Source organism: Durio zibethinus, chromosome 4 (genome assembly GCF_047325235.1).
Source record: "Durio zibethinus cultivar Kanyao isolate XHJ-2024 chromosome 4, ASM4732523v1, whole genome shotgun sequence".
Taxonomy (NCBI): Eukaryota; Viridiplantae; Streptophyta; class Magnoliopsida; order Malvales; family Malvaceae; genus Durio; species Durio zibethinus.
Genome location: NC_143165.1, coordinates 31076585 through 31097948, shown reverse-complemented (window position 1 = coordinate 31097948; position 21364 = coordinate 31076585). Strand labels below are relative to the sequence as shown.

The 21364-nt window shown below is 32.9% G+C and overlaps 2 protein-coding genes across 3 annotated transcripts; both read left to right on the top strand.

Annotated features, from left to right (window-relative positions):
• The first annotated feature begins 837 nt into the window (after positions 1-837).
• On the top strand, positions 838-9116 carry LOC111287526 (threonine--tRNA ligase, mitochondrial 1-like). Of its 2 annotated transcripts, XM_022878144.2 has the most exons (19): positions 838-1422; positions 1553-1612; positions 2115-2204; positions 2550-2624; positions 2735-2863; positions 2961-3050; positions 3374-3462; positions 3547-3643; positions 3730-3816; positions 3990-4074; positions 4891-4985; positions 5282-5314; positions 5703-5789; positions 6195-6287; positions 6999-7091; positions 7208-7429; positions 8168-8239; positions 8491-8562; positions 8753-9116. In XM_022878144.2, the coding sequence occupies exons 1-19, from the start codon at positions 895-897 to the stop codon at positions 8846-8848; spliced, it is 2193 nt and encodes a 730-aa protein (XP_022733879.2). In that variant the 5' UTR covers positions 838-894; the 3' UTR covers positions 8849-9116. The 2 variants fall into 2 exon arrangements, with proteins under 2 accessions (XP_022733879.2, XP_022733881.2); XM_022878146.2 differs by lacking the exon at positions 2115-2204.
• Positions 9117-11323: 2207 nt separating this feature from the next.
• Positions 11324-13834, top strand: LOC111288983 (WAT1-related protein At5g40230-like). Its single transcript, XM_089760262.1, has 7 exons — positions 11324-11671; positions 11754-11837; positions 11978-12091; positions 12405-12746; positions 12796-12903; positions 13155-13352; positions 13504-13834. Exons 1-7 carry the CDS (start codon positions 11487-11489, stop codon positions 13643-13645), a joined length of 1173 nt encoding a protein of 390 aa, XP_089616388.1. The 5' UTR covers positions 11324-11486; the 3' UTR covers positions 13646-13834.
• The last annotated feature ends 7530 nt before the right edge of the window (positions 13835-21364 follow it).

Here is a 21364-nt window from a genome sequence, read left to right as displayed (position 1 = left end):
AAAAAACAAAACTGTTAACTGGATTGGACTGGAACAACCTTCAAGTCCATAGTAACGAACAGATTCGATCCAAATTACAGTGGATAAATGTATCTCTCATCTTTTTAGCCTATTCCTTGGTGCTACAAAGCCCACATTTCCCATCAAATTCTTGTTTATCAGCTGGCGCAAACTTTTTTATATATATATATATATATATATTATCGAAATTGAATTTTGATAGTTAGAATTAAAATTTTAATATTTTATTAATAGATTACAATAATGTAAATTAAATAAATTTATATTTCTTTACAATTGAATTTTCATAAACAAATGTATTTTATTGTTCCACATTTTTAAAGGCTTTTCAGCTATGTTTTGGTAGGTCAGCATCAAAATTGGATCAGTGATTGAAGTGGGTCACTTGCTAACCAGAAACGAGCTTACTGTAAAAAATTTTGGGTTTGCTTTTTTTTTTTTTTTTTTTTTTTTTTTTCTAAATAGAAATATTTCAACTATCTATGCACAACTTATTTTATATGGTTTTTCAGATTTATGATAAAATGCAAAATTTATAATCATTAATTTTTATTACAACTAGAATAATATGCACCAATCCTTGTGAATAGTAATAAACCTGAAATATAGAAACTCATGAAAGTGATGTATAATTGAAATATAGGAACATATATCTGAGAAAAGATGTCCAAATTACCCTTTTTCTTGCAATATCAACAAAATTACAAGTAAAAACAGTTATCACCCATTTATATCTATGGCAAAAAAAAAAAAAGAAAGGCTTTACATGTATGAAATTGTAAAAAATGGGACAAAATTTCAGATTAAATGAAAAAAAATAGATGAAGCATTAAACGAAGAAAAAAAATTACACTATAAAAACCCTAAACCTCAATGCCTGAAAAGAACGCTAAAAAAAGAACAAATAATCCCTTGTATTCTATGCTATGCACTGTCTTTTCTACTCTCCGCCGTTACTCTTCTTCTTTTCAGCCAGTTTTCTTCCTCGTCTCTAAACCTTCGTCCTCTCCACTCCGCCTCTTATCCGCCTTGACCATGGCTTCTTGTCATCCCAAGGACGAACCCTATCTCAACCAAGTCATCGAGAAGCGCATCAAAATCTTCCAATCCCTCCAGTCTCAACAGCAATCTCATCTTCAGTCCCTCCCGCACGACCCAATCAAGATCACTTTGCCTGATGGATCAATTAAGGAAGGGAAAAAATGGGTTTCGTCCCCTATGGATATTGCCCAAGGAATTTCCAAGAGTTTGGCTGCCAATGCCTTGATTTCTTCGGTCAATGGGGTTTTGTGGGATATGAATAGGCCTTTGGAAGATGACTGTGAGCTTAAGATTTTCACTTTTGATAGCGATGAAGGTCGTGATACTTTTTGGCACTCTAGCGCTCACATTCTTGGTCAGGTGAAATGGGGAATTTTTTTATCCTCTTGTTTTCATTGCATTTCTTCTGTTTTTTTTTTTTTTTTTTTTTTTTTTTTTTTTTGTGTTCCTTGGGGGGGTAATTGGCTTATTTGGGTTGGTGGTTATGCAGTCTCTCGAGAGCATATATGGTTGCAAACTTTGCATTGGACCTTGTGCCACAAGAGGGGAGGTAAGTTAGTTACTTGGGTCTTTGTTATATGGAAAATGCGTCGTTGTACATATCCTTGTCTCTTAGAATTATATGATATTTATAAAATTTGCAATTAACCAATTACATTTTTTGGTACATACTTCTGGTAACTGTGGTTATGTAGGATATTTTAGTATGATTTTCTAAATGAGTTTCTGTGTATTTGTATGTAAGTTTTAGAGAATTACTGAAGAATTTTAATGATATTTCATATAGTTTTCAGTAGCAATCAAGTTTTTCTGTTGTAGGATTTAGGGACGAAGTATTATCCATTGTGACCATTAAAATTACTGTGCTTATTAGCTTGTACTTTCTGTATAAGGTTTATGGTTTTAACTTAACCAAGGCCTTTGGAGATAATATTATTGATCTAATTCCTATTTGATGTTTCGTTCTTTTCATCTTGATGCTTAAGTTGGTTTACCAAGGTTTTTTTTAGTGTGAATTTACCTTCTTACAAGATGGTAATGTGGTGTTACAGGGTTTCTATTATGATGCATTTTATGCTGACTTGGGCTTGAATGAGGACCACTTCAAGCAAATTGAAGCAGGGGCATTGAAAGCTGTTGCTGTATTGTTAATCTTCCTAAATGAGCAATTTCATACTTCTGATTGTTTTTATTTATGATGACCTTCCACCAGTGTCCATGTTCATTTGGTGTTTATCCAGTACTTTATGTTCCATGTTTAACAGCTTTATGTTGAGTTAGTGCATATTGTAACACCGTTAATTAGTCAGGTCATACCTATGTCAAGGAAATATTGGAAGTTTTAAAATCATATTATGAAATGTTGAAAAGTGGTTAATTTTTTTATCTTATATTTTTTATGCTGCTATTAATTGGGAATTATGTTAATGGTAAAGCTGTTATTTCATGGTAGATTTGTTTTTTCTCTTATTGGCATCTTAATGCAGGAAAAACAACCTTTTGAGCGTATTGAAGTGACAAGGGAACAGGCCATTGAGATTTTTTCTGAAAATAATTTTAAGGCAAGTTGAGTGATGTTATTTTTAATTTTCAATATCAATTGAAATGATTCTTTTCTGCCTATATGTTTTCCTATTGCAGTAATTTCTGCATTGGTAATTTTTATAATCAGGTTGAGATCATCAATGATTTGCCCGTAGACAAAACCATCACAGTATACAGATGTGGCCCCCTGGTTGATCTGTGTCGTGGGCCTCATATTCCCAATACATCCTTTGTGAAGGCATTTGCTTGTTTGAAGGTGACATGTTGCATGATATATCAAAGCTATGTTTAGGAGACATGCAGATTCCTGTTCACCACCATTTCCTGCTTTACTCATGAATTTCTATCTTCAGGCCTCATCAGCTTACTGGAGGGGGAACAAAGATCGTGAGAGTTTACAAAGAGTTTATGGTATATCTTATCCTGACCAGAAACGTTTGAAGGTGAAATGATTTTTTCTCCTTTGTTTTGATTCTGGCTGTCAGCTGTATTCTTGTACTACTTGCGCTGATTTTTCAATATTAGTTTGGTTTTGAATTTGATTATTTGTGATTGTTGAAGCAACAACATATGACTTTGATCGATAGAGAAATATATTTATCTCTTTTATTATGATGCAAAGAATATCAATATCTGATATGATAGCAGAAATTACTTTATGTAGTCCTTATTCTAGGTTCTCTTTTACATACCTAGACACAAATGAGAGAGTGCTGATTCATCTCACATTTTTTGCTTCTCATGAATGTGAATATTTTGTGCACAGGAATATATTCATCAACTTGAAGAAGCTAAGAAATATGACCATAGATTGTTGGGTACAAAGCAGGAACTTTTCTTTTGTCACCCCCTCAGGTACAGCATAACTTAATATACTTGGCAATTGCGTGTTCAAGAAAATCTGCGATATTAAAATCTGGCATCTTTGGTAACTTTCAGCCCAGGAAGTTGGTTCTTTCTTCCTTATGGAACTCGAATTTACAACAAACTAATGGAATTTATACGAAATGAATATTGGAAAAGGGGTTACCAAGAGGTTACAAGTCTTCACTCCCTTTTAGATATTTAATTAAAGCTATATAACCCCAATAATGAGTCAATAAAGTTGCATAATTTTGGCAGGTTAAGTCACCAAACATGTATAATATGAATCTTTGGGAAACATCTGGTCATGCTGCAAATTATAAGGAGAATATGTTTTTGTTTGAGGTGAGATTTGTGCAACTACAGAAAAAAATAACTTGTTTGTTTTGTTTTAATTCTAGAGTGTATCTTTATGTGAATTTCGTAGAAATTTAATATGATCTGTGCTACAAAGGATATTTTTTGCATTTAGTCCTCCTATGAAGTTCCCTTTTTATGATGTGTGGTTTCTGCCACAGATTGAAAAACAAGAGTTTGGACTGAAACCTATGAATTGCCCAGGCCACTGTTTAATGTTTCAGCATAGAGTTCGTTCTTATAGAGGTCAGTTCATGTGCATCTATGTTCTCCTAATTCTTTTCACCATTTGGCAACAAAACGTTGGTACTGCCTGTGAAGCATCTTTTCCCTGCTTTTTTTAAAATTTTTTTTCTCTTTAATACGTGAACAAACAAAATCACTTCAAAGATAGCAGAAAAGGGGGGGGGGGGGGGTGCCAACTAATGTACAAGACTATTGCATCCTGTCTGTCTTGACAGTTCCCTCATAGACTGCATCATAACTTCACTGTTCCTTGAGGAGATCTTAAAAGAAGCTCTTCTAGGTTATGCTTCTTTGTTTACCTCATCATTTGGTTGCTTTAAACATGGGCTTCCCATCTTTATTGGTGCTTACTTTATGAGTTTATTCCAGGTATGAGTTTTGGATGTTGGACCAACATTTCTTTACTACCTTTTCTTTCATACTTTATAAGAATGAGTTGACATAATAATATCAGTGAATGAGTTAGTGCTAATTATTAATTTTCTGAAATGTTATTGGCTTGAATACATTTTAATGTGTTACATTCTACATCTTTTGCCTTGTCGTGGTTCTTTTGAGCTCCGATGTAATAGGTATGTGGCTCAATCATAACTAAGATTTAGTGTGGCTCAATCATAACTAAGATTTAGAGTTTAGTTAATATAGTTTATTTGTTCTTTCTTGTTTAGCCCCAAGAATGTGCTTATTTATTAAAATGTCTTCTTCTGAAAGATGTTTTTGACGTCATGTGATTGTCAGTTGTGGTTAATGCCAATTAAGCTGATTCATTTTGTCATCTCTGGCTTCTTTGCAATTTTCTCATACTGATTAACGCAGAACTGCCTCTTCGCCTGGCTGATTTTGGGGTCTTGCATCGTAACGAGGCTAGTGGGGCGCTGACTGGGTTAACTCGTGTTAGGAGGTTTCAGCAGGTACCCTGTTGTTAGATGTAAACTTTTGAGATTGTGCTCCTTGATAGCTCTCTGTACCTTTTGTTTTGGCAAAACATCATATGTCAATTTTGGTCTACCATAATTTATTGCTGTGTGAAAACTTGTTAGATTTTAGACTCAAGTTTAAAGAAGTCTCTATTCAGATGTTATATATTTTGGTTACTTGGTCGTGCTAGTTAAAAATCTCTCTTTGGCTTCCTCATGAGCCTTTTTTGTGAAAGGTGGATCATCTTCTTTCCCCTGGTTCTTTGACATTACTCTTCATATTGTTTCAGGATGATGCCCACATTTTCTGCAGGGAATCCCAGGTGAGGTTGGCTTTAAGTTGTTAATTTATGCTATGATTGGAAAGATGAGTTTGAGAGAGTGGATTTGGATTTCATTTGCTATATAAATTTGAGAGTGAAATGCACACAATATGCATAAATTAGTTAAGATTCAATATGGTTATATATTTGAAAGGTATACAAATATGAATTTCAAATTCACCACTAATTAGGCATCCAACAAATCCGTGAATTTGAAAAAAACAATCATGAAGGTTATATTTACATGTGCTTTGTCACTCAATTTACACTAATTTTGAAATCCTAATCCCTTCTTTCAAATCCAAGTTATCAAATGCAACCTTACAGAATTGTGAAATATTTTAGCTCCCCTATTTCCTTTATAATGCATGTTTTACCTTTTTTTCAGATAAAAGAAGAAGTCAAAGGTGTCCTGGAGTTCATTGATCATGCTTACACTGTGTTTGGGTTTACGTATGAGCTAAAACTATCTACGGTATGATAAACTCATTAACTTAAATGTTTGGGGATTGGCAGTAGTTTTCTCTGTGATAGTTAAGTGCATTATATTTGTTGATTTTGAAGTGTAATGAAGTGAGTTTAGGATGTTGATGTGATTGTTTTCTATCTATATCTTGAGATGCTATATGTATACAACCACTTAGAGTATCCTGAAATTTTAATGGTCTTCCTTTAACATTAGGAGCAAGTATTTTTATATTTGTTGGTAAAAATGGTTTTGGAATAGAGACCTAATATTTCTACTTGCATCATAATTATATTCTTCATGTTTTAACATTAGATGGATGTTAAGACTCATGATTTATGTTTGTACTCATGCTTGGATTTTATTTGAGAATGACAATATTTATTTAGTGTGTTATAAATATTTGAATTGTAGAGGCCAGAAAAATACCTTGGAGATTTGGCAACTTGGGAGAGAGCTGAAGCTGCTCTTACAGAAGCCTTGAACCTGTCTGGGAAGCCATGGCAGGTCAGTTTTCTGTTTAACACCTTACAGTCGACATTTGGAGTTCTTCACAACAGAGATTGTTTTGTAATTAATTGTCTGTGGATAACAAATGAGAAAATTTTGCTTCAGCTTAAGCCACCCTTAAGCATCCAGCATATATATTGGTACTTTGGAATGTGGTATGACTATAGCAACATAAATGCACATAGAACTTTGGCAAATTTTTGGTCTGAATGAGTTATTGATAAGTGAAATATTAGTTCAAGCTTGACATTATATGGGATTTGAAAATTTGACCAGCTACTTAGGTTGATTGTTTGTAAGCCAGAAAAATGGTGAGTACATCAACTGAGTTTGATGTGCTGCTCGAGATTTATTGTGTTTGGCACCTTTTGACAAGCACAGCTGGTGTCATGATTTCACTCCATTTTTCTATTTGAAGAATATGTTTTCAACTTATTTTTCTCAAATGAGAAGTCGATTTAAATATTGTAACTATAAAATTTTATGTTCTGAAAATTTTGAAGTGCTCTAATTGATGTAGATTGATTCATCTATTAAAAAGTAGAATTCTTTATTGCTAAGAGAAGGCAAACTCTTGCATGGTTGGCTTGCATGTTCTGATCTATTTGTTGTGCTTTATTTTCTCTATTTTATATTTGAGGATTTTTCTATGTAGCCACCCATTTCACCCTTCTTTCTAAATGCTTATACCCAAGAGTCATGTTACAGATAAATGAAGGAGATGGGGCTTTTTATGGTCCGAAGATAGATATTAGTGTATCTGATGCATTGAATAGGAAATTTCAATGTGCAACATTACAGGTTTGTGATGTTCAATTGTATGTTCAATTGTGCTTCGTTTTCTCCTTTGTCTCTACTCTCTAATTTGTCGTAGTTTTATTATAATTATACTTGTTAGCTGGTGCCCTTTATTGCAGCTTGACTTCCAGCTTCCTGAGCGCTTCAAGTTGGAGTACTCAGCGGAGGATGAAGCCAAGAGGGAGAAACCTGTTATGATACACAGAGCTATTCTGGGGTCTGTTGAGCGTATGTTTGCTATATTATTGGAGCACTACAAGGGCAAATGGCCCTTCTGGCTTAGTCCCCGTCAAGCAATTGTTTGCCCTGTGTCAGAAAAGTCTGAGAATTATGCGATAGAGGTAGTCTACTCTAGCAGTATGCTCTTTAATTTGTTTTCTTCAATTATGTCTATTTTTTCATATTTCACTGTCAACCATATGAAGTTTATGGTGCATCTGCACATAATATTTGTGTATGATATCCAGACTTCACTGGATTTTCCTCTGTGCATTCTGGCATGATATTCCCCCATGTTGGACCAGAATTTTGTTTCCTGTGTGTTTGCATGCTACTTGTACTCGACGTCGTAAAAGTAAACTTGGGATAGTAAAATCTCCCTCATTTCACAATATCAAATCATGATCATGATTATAATTCTTGTCTCTTGCTTTGATGTGTTTGTTGGTAGCCATGAAATGTCATTATATCTAATCTCCTTCGTCAATTTTCTGTTATTTTCATATTTTTGAATTTAGTGTTATTTATTTCATGATTCATGAGGCATTATTTATATGTTGTTTTGAAGTTTTCATATGAACTTGCCAAAATAGACAGTTTATTACATGTTTGAGGAAGATTTCTGAGAACAAAGTTCTAGACCATAGATGTGGGGTGGAAACTATTGAAAACAGGACCTTGCATTTTTTTCATTTTACTAAGGATATGTGGCTAAGTAGAGCACTATGGCACAATAGGATCCATTTAGTTTGTTATTGATGAGTTAATTGTTTCTTATGAATCAATCCATTTGAAGGGCAAAAATGGTAGTCATTTGGAACTCCGGTATGCTAATGTTATCTCTTATTTCATTTTCATAGGTTCAGGATCGGATTCATGAGGCTGGTTATTATGTGGACATTGATATGACAGATCGAAGGATCCAGAAAAAGGTGTGATGACTGACATCCTCAATTATATGAATTTTTTTCTTTTGTTCAGTTTTGTTATATGTTCTCTCTTTCTAAATAGAGTTATGGATTTAGAATTAACCTTCATTGTCATTGATGACTAACCTATCATTCTTGTTTTCTGTCTTTCAATCTCCAATCAGCTTGCTCTGCAGTTTCTAGCTGAATGATTTGTTTTTTTGTTTGATGAACTAACTGAATTGTTTTCACTTGTTTTCCCTTTCAATTTGCAGGTACGAGAGGCTCAGCTGGCTCAATACAACTATATATTGGTTGTTGGGGAAGAGGAATTGGAAACAAAGCAGGTTTGCCTATCCTATGTTTTAGAAGAGATTTTTGTACTTTTTTGCGAATTGGGCTCTTTTGAATAAATTTGTGTGCCTTGGCGAATGGAAATTTGTTTTTAGTTTCTTCATTGATCATTTTCATTCTTAATAATAATAATAACAACAACGAGGCCTATGCTTGCTTAACAAGTAAATTAATGTTTTTCAGGTGAGTGTAAGGGTAAGGGATAAGGCAGATCTCAGTACAATGAGCATAGAAGGTCTACTCCAACACTTCCAGGCTGAAACTGCAGCTTTTCATTAGGTTGTTAGACTTCCGTTGTTTTGATTCTATCATTTTGCACCCTCTCCTGATTTGATTTGGCTGGAATTTAAGTGGATATCTATCTCATTAAGGAAATCAGTTGGGGCGTCGGTTTCCCTAGTGATACCACTTTGTAATTATATATATATTTACATTTTTTTTTTTTTAATTCTTGAAGGATATCATTAGTGTTATGAAAGTTGATTGGAACTTGAATTTGTTCTAACTTGATTTGATCAAGAAAAATCAACAATTCGAATTTGTTTGATATGAATTTAATTTAACTTAGATATGAAATTTGAATGATTCAAGAGATTAATACAAAATGATTTAAAATTATATTTATTTGATTTTAAATTAAATAATTTGAGTTTGAAATGATTTAGACTTAATGATTTAGTTTTTAAGATTTGAATTTAAAATGATTCAATTCGGAAATGATATGAATCTAAAATGATATGATTTTTTTTTATTTAAAATGATTTAATTAGAAATAATTTTACGTAAACTTGAGTTAGACTTGTTACCACCTTAAACCTTATATTGTTCAACTTTATTCCTATATGGTACATGTTTACCACTTATTTTGATAGTTAAAAATTCATCAAGATAATTTTATACCAACAAGGCATATATGGTAAATTAAAAATCAATTAGGATGCATATTTTGACTATTGGTATAAGATTGTTTTAAATTATATTAACATATTTTTAAGTTTTATTAATGATTTTTTAAAAATGACAATGTATAATAATTTTTTGATAATAGATAAATCTATTTTGATTATTTATATATCTCATCTTTTATTTAGTAAAGGGATTTATTTGTAACGAGATAAAGCATTATAAATAAATAAAATGAGATGTGTTAGGAGATGGCGGAAAGAAATATTGGAATAGACTTTGAAGTATTAAATGTATTAACAAGTGGCATTTGATTATAAAGTAAAGTTGAGTGACAAAAGATTAAGATTGAGAAAGGACTTTGGAAAAACTAAAATTGTAAAGAGAATATGAAAGGAGGTTAAAATAATCTATCCAAGTCTCTAAATTAGTTGTGAAAACTCTTATAGCTCCTTGGAATAAGAGTTATATATTTTAAGTATTGAATATAAATAAAGATAAAATTGATAGTTATAATGGTGGTTAATGCTTTATCTAATAAAAGTTTAACTTTTGGTGATACAGATAATAAATAATGTACGTAAGAATTTATTGTCTGTTCTAAAAGACGAGGGAATTACTTATATTTTAGAAAAATGTTAAGAGAAAATCTCTTAAGTATCTCCATATCTAATCCATCAAATTAAGCTCTTCGAAATATCTTAATAATGAAGTTAATTTAAGAGCTTTGCCATATTTCGAGATTCTTTTTCACTTCTTTTCGATAAAGTAACATTCATTAAATGTCTTTTGTATAATAATTCTTAGTGAAAGAAATTTTGATAAAAGAGTTTTCTGTAAAGGTATTATTCCATGAAATTGTTATTTTGTGAAGGTATTTTGTAAATTTGTTGTTTGGTGAAACAACTTTTATTACTTCTTGTGACTTAACCTCCATTTTTGTGTGATTACAGCAATTTTAGAAAAATTTAAAGTAATAAATTATAAGTAGTCAAATTCAAGTATCTATATACTATAATTAAGGTAAAATCAAAATATAACATTTCTTTATAAAATCAATAATAATCTCAAATGAAAGTAGTATTCATAGAGGCTAAGTGAATTATCAAATATCACTTTTAGGTCATGTTCCATAAACTTATTTTTATAATAAATACTCACATATTAACTCAAGTTTATCAAAACTTCAATTTATGAAAATGATTACCTAATATAACCATATGTAAGTTTCAAAAACTTTTATTGATGTCCTATCTTAAGAAAGAATTGACTAAGAATGATTTATCAATAATACTTCGATAGAATGATGATCTCATAATTAATTACAACTCATTGTGATTGCTTTACAAAGCATATTTATTCAACATATATGCATACCATAGTCAATCCAATTTCAATTTGTCATGGAGCATATACTAACGACATGCAGAACCGATATTCTTTAAAAAAAAAAAAATTCCGGATGTTTGTGACGAATCTAGTCTGAAAAAATTTGATGAAATTGATGGCAAATCTTGCCATTGACTAAACAGCTTTTCACTTTAATTGAAGCCATTGTGTGTAATTTTTGCGGTCTTCCGTATGTCTAACTCTCCCACAACACCACTCTTGAAAAAATATGGTACTCTTAGTTTAGACGTTAGCAACAAAATGAAGTCAAGAAGCAAAAGCAAAGTGGGACAATATCCACACTACTTGATAATGCAGGCTAGGTGGGTTGAGATTTCACAATCTCACCCAAAATGATCTCGTATGCTAAAGACAACCTTAACGTATTTATTACTTGTAGTAGCCTCGCACATGAAGCCAAATTGGCATCTATAAGAAAACCAAACAATTCATAAACAAAGACCAAAATTTTTTCTAAACATAACTCAGTTGAATTATATAATCACTCTTAAAAATAGCATCCAGCAAGTCTGGGATTTGAATATCAATATTTACAACTCTTTTCCCTATTCCCAACTCTATACTAAGTCGAAGTTTATTTGTATGTGTGGGGAGAGAGGGGGAAATGGTGTACAGGATGGTATCTCTACTTCCTTTTGCTGGAATGATTATAGTAATTCTGATCCAAGTTAGAAATATGGTAGTAAGCAAAGCAGCAATGGCTAGAGGAATGAACAAATATGTTCTTATAGTCTACTGCAATGCTCTCTCTAGCCTTTTTCTACTCCCTTGTTCTTTAATGTTCCACAGGTATTCACATCTATTTCTGCTTCTCCCCCTTCTATTATTCTGTGCTTGGATTATGACTATAGCTCATTCTTGAATTTTATTTTTGGCTTCTGATCACTGGCAGAACTGATCGTCCACCAACCACCTTTTTCATTCTCTGCAGATTCTTCTTGCTTGCCCTGATTGGGTTTGCGACTTCTTTCTCTTTTACTTTACTTTATATTCTTAGCCATATGAGATATTGGTGTCAAATTTCATTAAACTACTTTCTCTTAATTTCAAATAAAGGTATTCTAAATTCTCTCTCCATCCTATCTTGTCTTGTAGAACTGCAGCCCAAATGTTTGGATATTCTGGCATACAGTATAGCTCAGCAACACTCGGGACAGCAATGCTTAATCTCATTCCAGCTTTTACTTTTGTTCTCTCCATCATATTCAGGTTGTTTTCTCTTATTTGATTTAATATACAGTGGCCTTTTTAAGTGATCCAATGGTGATATATCTGCATTTACTGCTGTTTCAATGTAGTTCCTTTTCCCCTTTATATCTGCAATTCTTCATGCTTCTCGAGTCTTGACTATATGAAATCTTCAGCCCTGATAACCTGTGTCCAACAAAATAAGAACTATGATGTAACTTGGTTTTCAGTTTTATGGAAACTTCTTAATATTTCATTACTGACATTACCGATAAAGATTTGGTTATGCTTTTTGCTGCATCTTTTGTAACTGATTGTTAATATTTTGTTCTAGACTGGAAAAACTAGACTGGAGAAGCATTAGTGGCCTGCCCAAGTGTTTGGGAACCGTAGTATCAATCACAGGTGCATTTGTTGTGACATTGTATGACGGGCCTCCAATCTTGGTGACACTTACTTCCCCAATTCATCCACTTATGTTCTCGCAACCGTTAGCTTGGATCCTCGGAGGACTTTTTCTTGCAGCTGAAGCTCTAATGATTTCAGCCTGGTATATTGTACAGGTAACGTTCAAAGCCATTTTGTCGAAAACTCAGACCAGAAAACAGCATCATATGAAATGCTTATTTTTTTTTTCCCAAAATCGTTTTGGAGCTTTCGCAGGCGCTGATCCTTAAGAAGTTTCCGGCAATATTTATCATAATGTTTTGCATAACCTTCTTCAGTGCCATTCAGAGTGGAATCTATTCTCTGGTTATGGTTAAAGATCCTAGTGCTTGGAAGCTAAGACTTAACATAGGGCTCTTTGCTGTTTTATACTCAGTAAGCACATGGTGTCTTATCAAACAATTTTTTAATCCTTTAGGTTATCAGGATTTTAACCATGGTCATTGAAACCAAGAGTGTCGCACTCAATCAATAATGTTGATGTGTCTTATCGAACTTTGAAACCTACAAAAGTTGGGCCCTGACACGGTTTACAATTAAATGCAACCAAATCTATTATGTCATGTAGATAAATTATATATAACAATTATAATATATTTGGTGAATGGAGATGATGCGAACAAATAATGACCTACAGGCTATGCTCACATAAACTTTGTATTTTGAAACATGTAGGCAATAGTTGCAAGTGCAATTCGTGTCAGCCTGTGTTCCTGTGTTCATGGTGCCTCTGGAAGACAGGAACTCTCTATGTTTCTATGTTCAAACCATTGGCGATAATCTTTGCTTTTGCAATGGGAATAATCTTTTTAGGAGATGTTCTTTGTCTTGGAAGGTTAATTTACTTCCATCAGCATTATGTCAATTTTCTTTCTCGATGCTTAAAAGTTATTTCATAGCAGTTTTTTTTTTTTTTTTTTCAAATTTTCATGGCATTTCTTGTATATAGGAAATGAAATCTTGACTGTTTTTGATATTCCTTGCAGTTTGATTGGAACTATCATAATTGTGACTGGATTTTATGCTGTGCTTTGGGGAAAGTCTAAAGAAGATGAAATTGGCGAGGAGGCTGGCATTGTGAAGAGCGAAAAAGTCCCTTTGTTACAAAACACAGAATACAAGATATGAAGTGTTCTGTATAAAGATTTGGATAATTGATAACTTGTTCATAAAAAGAATGTAAATATATAAACCAAAACCAATCCTAGAGGCTGTTCCGTTGGCATTGTGCATATGCTTAAATGACTTTATTGACTAGAAGATTACTGATCAGGCCCTAAATTTTGTTGATTGAAGCATTTTTCTTTCCAATCACTTGCCAGTTCTTGCTTCTTTTCCATTATAACGAGCAAGGCCAACACAATGCAGGGAATATCTTGATGGAAATTTACATACTCTTGAATTATAATAAAATATTTAATGTAATACTTAAATTTTAAAAATTTTTAATTTAATATTTAAAATATAAATTTATTAATTAATATGACGCTTGAAAAATTATTTGTGCATCACATGTCATAATTTGAAATTAATCGTATTAAAAATAAATATTACATTATTTAATAAATTCATAATTTAAATATTACATTAAAATTATATTAAATATTTTATTATAATTTAAAGATCATTTATAACATCATTTATGCATGTATACATATCTAGCGCTTGAAATTAGCCAACCAACAAAACCCCCTTTTCGCAAAACAAGCTGAGGGAGGTCCAAGAAAGACCGGTATCCTTAAAAACCAATAGGAAAAAAAACATAAGTATTAAAATCAATCTACTTGTTAAAATTGATAGATAGATATGTCAGTTTGACAGATTGAGTTGAATTTGAATTGAATCAATTTAGTTTAACTCATTTTATCAATTTTGGATCGGGTTATTTCGATTTTAAGTTGTATTGGTTTGAATCATTTTGAGTTCGGATAATTTTTAATTTAGTTCAATTTGATTTTAAGTTATTTTAGTCATGATATTTTGGGTTTGACACTCGGATCATGTGGGTTTGGGTCATTTCAGGTTAAATTAATTAACTTTTAGAATAAAATTAGATTAAATTTAAATAGCTTATTTGATCAAGTCAAATTTTATTAAAAGATAAAGTATAAAAAAATTGTAATTTAAATGTTTTAAATTAAAGTTAATTTTCATAAAAATGAAAAAATTTGTAATTTTATTAGACATGACATCGAAACTATATGAAAAAAAACCATACGGATTTAAAAAAATGTGTTCCATGTTTAGTTACATAGACAAAAATTTTGATACAGTGTAAGACATATAAAATATGTTTAATTAAATCATGTCATATGTGTACTTATATTAAATACTAGAAACATGTTTGTCAAATTTGATATGTTTGAAAGTTTTTTATTTTTTTAATTTAATATAAATATATAAAGGTTATTTTAAACTTTTAATTATAATACACAATTACATATTTAATATAATCATATAAAAATTATTCTAAATATTAATTTATTATACAAATTTAAAATGCAATTATTTTTTATTTCAATAATATAATTATAATATAAATAATCATTTTAGTATAATTATATCTCATTATTTAATAGCTTATTATTTTAAATTTTAGTATAATTGTAACTCGTTATATAATTTATAATAAATTACATTATTAAAAATTAATAATATAATTATAATATAAACATAACATATACACATAAATCAATAGCCTATTTTATATATTTTATTCTAAACTACATGATAGTTGATAACTCAAATATAATTATAAGAAATTATATAATTTATTCGAAATAATACATTGATATGTATACCCATGTTCATTAAAAATATATATAATTTATTTAAGTCATTATAAATTATAAGAAATTTTATAAGTAACATAACATATATATATATATATATAAATTATACTACTTTGATATTAAAAATATATAAGTAATTTTATATTTTCAATAATTTTAATAAGTTGTCATTTGTGTTATATTTATTATTTTTATTAAATTAATGTTTTCAAAATAAAATTATACTTAATTTAATTTTGAATTATTTTGAGTTAATTTTCTGGTCATTTCAATTTTGAAACATTTTAAATTCGGACCATTTTGGTTTCGCATATTTTTAAAAAATATATCTAAATTTTTTATGAAAGTTTTTCATGATTGATATTCTAATTTATATTTATGTTTAATTAACATATAATTTATATTTAAAAAAATAATATTTTATAAATATTATATTAAATTAATTTTGGATTAGCTCAGATTGATTGCAGTTTATCAACATAGAATCATCTTGGAAATAAAAAATAATATTTAATATCGAGTTGGATTTTAACGTAGATATTAAGGAATTGAATCGAATAAAAATCTATCCGACCAGATTTGATGCCGTCCCTAACTTTAAGCTTTGCAACTCTTTGAATGCCATCTTTTAGAGTAAACTTCACCTACCATTAAATTTTGTCCAAAATTTCATCTAAATCATTAAATTATAATTTTTCATTAAAATTACTAAAATTTATTAAATATATTAATTGTAATCACTTTTAATGAATTCCATAGAAATTATTGATAAAAAATAACGTAATTATCTCATTAAATATCACATAAACTACTTATACTTTTTTTAAATTTTTTCTTTTTTTATATTTTAATATATAAAATTACAGTTTAAAGATAAAAAATAATTACAAGTGTCAAAATTTAAATATCACATTTATTAAATATTACAGTTGAAAAATGATTACATAAAATAACTAAGTTAAATGGAGGATTCTCACAAATTTTTTTTTTTTTTTTTTATGTTTCAATAGAGTAAATAGTACCCTTGTCGAAACTTTTTTCATTTTGCTAGGTGGAAACAGTATTTTTTTCTTAAATTGTAAAAACCGAAGATTGCTTCCATAGTTTTACTTTTCTTTTTTTTTGAAAAATATGTCATTCATTCAATTTATAACAGAGTACTTTCTAGAAGCACACCATCAGATATGATAGGAGGACATTCATGAATCCATCGTACTGCATCCATTGGAATATTAAGAGCATTTCTGGCTAATCTGTGTGCAGCTTCATTGGCCGCTCTCCTCGTGTAAGCAGCAGAAAAATGACTGAACCCTTGTCTCATTTTCTTTGCATCCAGAATCAGCTCTTCTGTCATTTATAGACATTCTTCATCAGCATTTATCTGGTTTACTACTTCCAGAGCATCGCCTTCCAGTATTACAGCTTAAAATCCCAGTTCCTTTGTGAATTCAATATACATAATCGCTGCTATTGTTTCTGCCCTTATAAGGTCACTGACATGTTTCACAGCGTTCATGCATGCCCCTAATACCTTACCATATCCATCCTTACCACCACCCTTATGCCACATGTCCTTTCATCTGCACTTAAAGCTCCATCAAAGTTTGCCTTCACGTATCCATTCTCTGGTGCAATCCATTTGGTACAAGGTGGGTCAACATTTGTTGTAATACGTGACTGGGCTTCCTTGTATTCCTCCCTATACCTCATAATAAACGCCACTGTTTCCTCTGCTTTCCTGTTTTCATTAGTTTTGATTTCAATATTCCTGTTGTGCCAGACTATCCAGCTTGTTATCAGCCCAATTTCCAGGCTATTATCGTCCATCTTTCTACACATGTTGCTTAACCATCCCGTCTCTCATTCCAGCATTTGTCCATGCTTCTCCACCATGCCCCATTCTCCATCTTTTTTTTGCTGTGCTACACCTTTTGATCATGTGCATGGCTGTTTCCTCCTCTAACCCACATCTTTGGCATCTCTCTTGAACCTCAATTCCTCGAACTTTTTTAGGTTACACATTATTGGTAAAATCCCATAGTTCAAGCGCCAGCCAAACGCCTTGACCTTTGTAGGTATATTCAGTGTCCATAGTTTTCTCCAGAAAGCATGCACTACGCTAGCGTTTCCACCTTCCCCTTGAGGTTGATTCAGAACTTGGTATGCACTTCTCACCGTATATTCGCCATTCTTCTCCAAGCCCTATATGAGTTGGTCCTTCCTTGCTATGTTTCCCAGCTGTATGCGGCAAATCATGGTAGCTTCCTCGTCCGAGAATAATTGTCTTATCACATCCTCCTTCCACCTCCTACTACGGGGATCAATCAAGTCAGAGACCCTCTCATACCGTACCCCCAATGTCATATCCCTACATGGCTCTAGTATTTAGCAAGTTTTGCCCATACATGATTCCAGATACTAATCTTTGTACCATCACCAACTCTCAATCTTAATCCCATCTGAAGCACGTTCCTTGCCGGCCATACACTACGCCATGTGAGGGATGGGTTTACACCCAGTTCGACTTCCATAAAGCTCGATTCATGAAAATAGTTCGCCATTAGTACTTGGTGAACTAGGGACCGTGGCCTTATTAGAATTCTCTATCACTGCTTACCCAGTAGCGCCACGTTAAAGCTTGCCATATTTGTAAACCCCATCTCAGCACTGGCTTTACTTTGGCACATTTTCTCCCACTTCACCCAGTGGATGCTTCTTTTCTATACCCTCGAGCTCCACCAAATTCTGCTTAGAATGCTGTTAATTTCATCACATAGTCCTTTTGGCAGTAGGAAACGACTCATAGTATACATAGGCATAGCTTGCAGAACTGCTTTCATGTATACCTCTTTTCCACCCCTTGACAACATCCTTCCGTTCCAGTGTTGTATTGGCCTTCTTAGCCTATCCGTTAAAACTTTGAAGGCTTTTTTCTTCTCCTGACCAACCATAGTAGGAAGTCCTAGGTATTTCTCTGGGTCTCCAGTTACTTGGATCCCAGAGATGTGCTTCACATTTTCCTTGTTCTCCTCTGATGTGTTTTTACTGAAGGATGGTGATGACTTGTTAACTAGCTGTCCCGAACTTTCCTCATACTTCTTTAGCAAATACTTCACCTTCATGCACTCTCGAAATGTAGCTTGACCCCACATGCTAAGTCCATTTTTTACGTTTGCCAGTTTGTCTTTTATGTTATCCTTCCCCCCACCATTCCACTCATTGCACACAATGTTCTCACAGCCCTCATCTTTCGTCCACATCGATTCAAAAAGGAACCGCCTCCTTCTTTGGCCTTTATGCTTCCTTTCTTTACAGCCCTCTGTATAAACTAAAATGGGATTATGGTCCGAAACAGATATGGGCATATTAGTAACCGAAAACCTTGGAAACATATCTTTTCATTGCTTACTTCCTAAAGCTCTGTCAAGCCTTTCACGTATCAAACTATGCATTGTTCTCCCCCTCACCTATGTGTTTCAGATGCCTTTAAAACATCGGTCCTCTAGCCCCACATCCTCTATGGCATTTCGAAAATTATCCATCCGCCATGCTGCTCTCATAGCCCCGCCCCATTTTTCCGAGTCTCATAAAATTTCAATAAAATACCCAAAGCACAACCATGGTTCTTGCGGTGCTCCTGCTAGTTGTCTTAGGAAAGCCTATGTTGCATGTCTTAGATTGTTATTCGGTTCTCTATAGATACCTGTCAGCCTCCATTGCTTGTTGTCCTGATCCACCACCCTCATTTCAATGTGGTTTTTTGAAAGACTAATAAAATTCAGTGTGATACCTTCCCTCCATAACATAGCCAGTCCCCATTCCTACCCATAGCACTTACATCCAGTCTTGAAGCCATGATAAATTTCCTTTTAATCCGATCCATCGCCTCTACTGATATCAAAGTTTCGTAAAGGAATATAACATTGGGATCTTCTTTTTTCAACAGCTGTTGAAGGGCTCGAACTCTTCGTGGGTTCCCAAACCCACGACAGTTCCATGCTAAGCATTTCATGGTTGTCGGCGGGACTGGCACCCAGTCTCCGTCATTTGATAATTTCCATCCTAGAAGTCTCCTTCGTCTGAACTCATCCTTGCCATCTTCAAAGCCCTTTCTGTATCATAACTTTCTACTTCATTCTATTTCCTTTTCCTCAGCTCTGCCCCACCTATGTTCTGGATCCCTTCATTAGACCTTGCCATCTTTTTCCATTTTTCCTTCACCCCTTGGGCTATATGTTGCATAGTATTTCCCTGTTGCTCCATCCCTTTATTGCATTCCTGTACAGAGTCATTCTTTGTTTGTTGTTCTTTTTCTATCCATCTTACTGCTCCTTCGATCATAGTTAGCTGTTCCCTTTCCTCCAATATCGTGCCATGCATTTCACTCGTTTTCTCAATCAAGTTGCATGGGGTGTGCCTTGCCACTCGCTTCAATTTTTGCCCATGTCAGAATCATTAATCTTCCCTGATTCCTTGCCTGGATATCCTTTATCCAGGTGAGTATTTCCTTTTACATTCTATGCTTTTCCTTGGGTAGGTTCCTTTATTCCTTCCATATCCACTTCTCCTAACCTTCCTTTAACATTGTGATTTTGCATGATTTGAGCCCGTATTTTCTCAGTTTCCAAAATCGGCCGGTCCTCCTCACCTGCAATCTCCACATCCACGATGGCCCGTTCTTGGTACGTCGCACCGCCTTCCTTTAAAGGATTCTGTTGATTGCCAACCACCGTGCTTTACACATAAAACGAACTGGCCCGTAGCTGAAACCGTTTCCCTTCACTGGTGATGCCTTCATCCATTCACCATGCTGTTGCCCCTTACACCCTTGTGTGTTATCCCCATCTTGACAATCCACTTCAATGTGGCCCAACCTTCTACACTTGTAACAGAACGATGGCAATCTCTTATATTTTAATTTCCCCCACAGCTCCTTCCTTCCCTTTCCTTCTCCAATCCTCATGGCTCTCCTCAAAGGCTTGGTTATGTTTAGCATTACCCTTAGTCTCAGAAACCTAGCCCGGGCTCTAGTTTCAAGCGACCCATCAATTGCTATCAGTTTGCCCATATTGTTCCCTATGCTTTCCGTAATCTTCTGTGTCCTTATTTTTAATGGTAGGTCATAAACCCTAATCCAAAAGGGAATAGTGTTGAATCTATATTCATTAAGCCATAGACCCCCATAAATTCTTCCATTAATAGGAGGTGTTTGTCAAAGACAATGGCGATCCTTCAATGACTCTTTTTTTATCAATCATTCATTGTGTTGAATTTGAACAAGAAAATATTCTCCTTAAGGCACACTATTTCATCCATTTTCGTTAGCCTCTAGATAATTTTGAAGATGCTGATCATTGGATCTTTATTAAAGGGCCTCATTGTGTATATCTTACCTACCATCCATTTATATTCATCCCCTGATTCTTTTGTGTCAAAAACATCACCCGCCGCCACCCTTACCCTCTCTTCTTCCGTGAAAGACGGGTTCTGCCACAGTTGATCCCAATCGTCTTTCTTGACTCATCCAAATCCAAGCACAATCCCTACTGTTACGAAAAGACTAACTAAAACTCTTTACTGCACTGATCACCCCTAAAGACCAAGCTCGTTGTTGATCCCAAGGGAAGAAACTCTTGTACTAGACAAGACTCGGATTCCTTTCACAGAAACCTAGTTCTGGAGGAGACTATGCCATTACATCTTTATTTACTTACTTTTTAATCAATTCAATAAGCAAAGTACGATTTTAATAAAAATATGGTTTTTAATTTAAAATATTTTAACGTTAAAATAATAAAACATGTTTTTTAAATTGTTAAATATATCGTTTTATGAAAAATAAAAAAAGTCCTTTACATTATCATAATAAAATTAGTAAAAAACTGTTAATAAACATACAAATTATTAAGAAATTTCGAAAAATAGTAAAATAAAACATAAAAATTATCTATTCATGCACTTAACAGATAACACCATCAAATGTAAAAATTTATTGCAAACTAGCTCAATTAAAAAGAAAAGATAACCTAGTTAAAAAAAAGGATAATTGCCTAGA

Excerpts from the sequence above, each read along its gene's own strand:
- LOC111287526 (XM_022878144.2), top strand. The coding sequence starts at position 895 with ATGCCTGAAAAGAACGCTAAAAAAAGAACAAATAATCCCTTGTATTCT. Across the intron at positions 4,986-5,281 it reads GTGTTAGGAGGTTTCAGCAG|GATGATGCCCACATTTTCTG; the intron begins GTACCCTGTTGT and ends ATATTGTTTCAG. Across the intron at positions 5,790-6,194 it reads ATGAGCTAAAACTATCTACG|AGGCCAGAAAAATACCTTGG; the intron begins GTATGATAAACT and ends TTTGAATTGTAG.
- LOC111288983 (XM_089760262.1), top strand. The coding sequence starts at position 11,487 with ATGGTGTACAGGATGGTATCTCTACTTCCTTTTGCTGGAATGATTATA. Across the intron at positions 12,747-12,795 it reads TTCGCAGGCGCTGATCCTTA|TGCCATTCAGAGTGGAATCT; the intron begins AGAAGTTTCCGG and ends AACCTTCTTCAG. Across the intron at positions 13,353-13,503 it reads GATGTTCTTTGTCTTGGAAG|TTTGATTGGAACTATCATAA; the intron begins GTTAATTTACTT and ends TATTCCTTGCAG.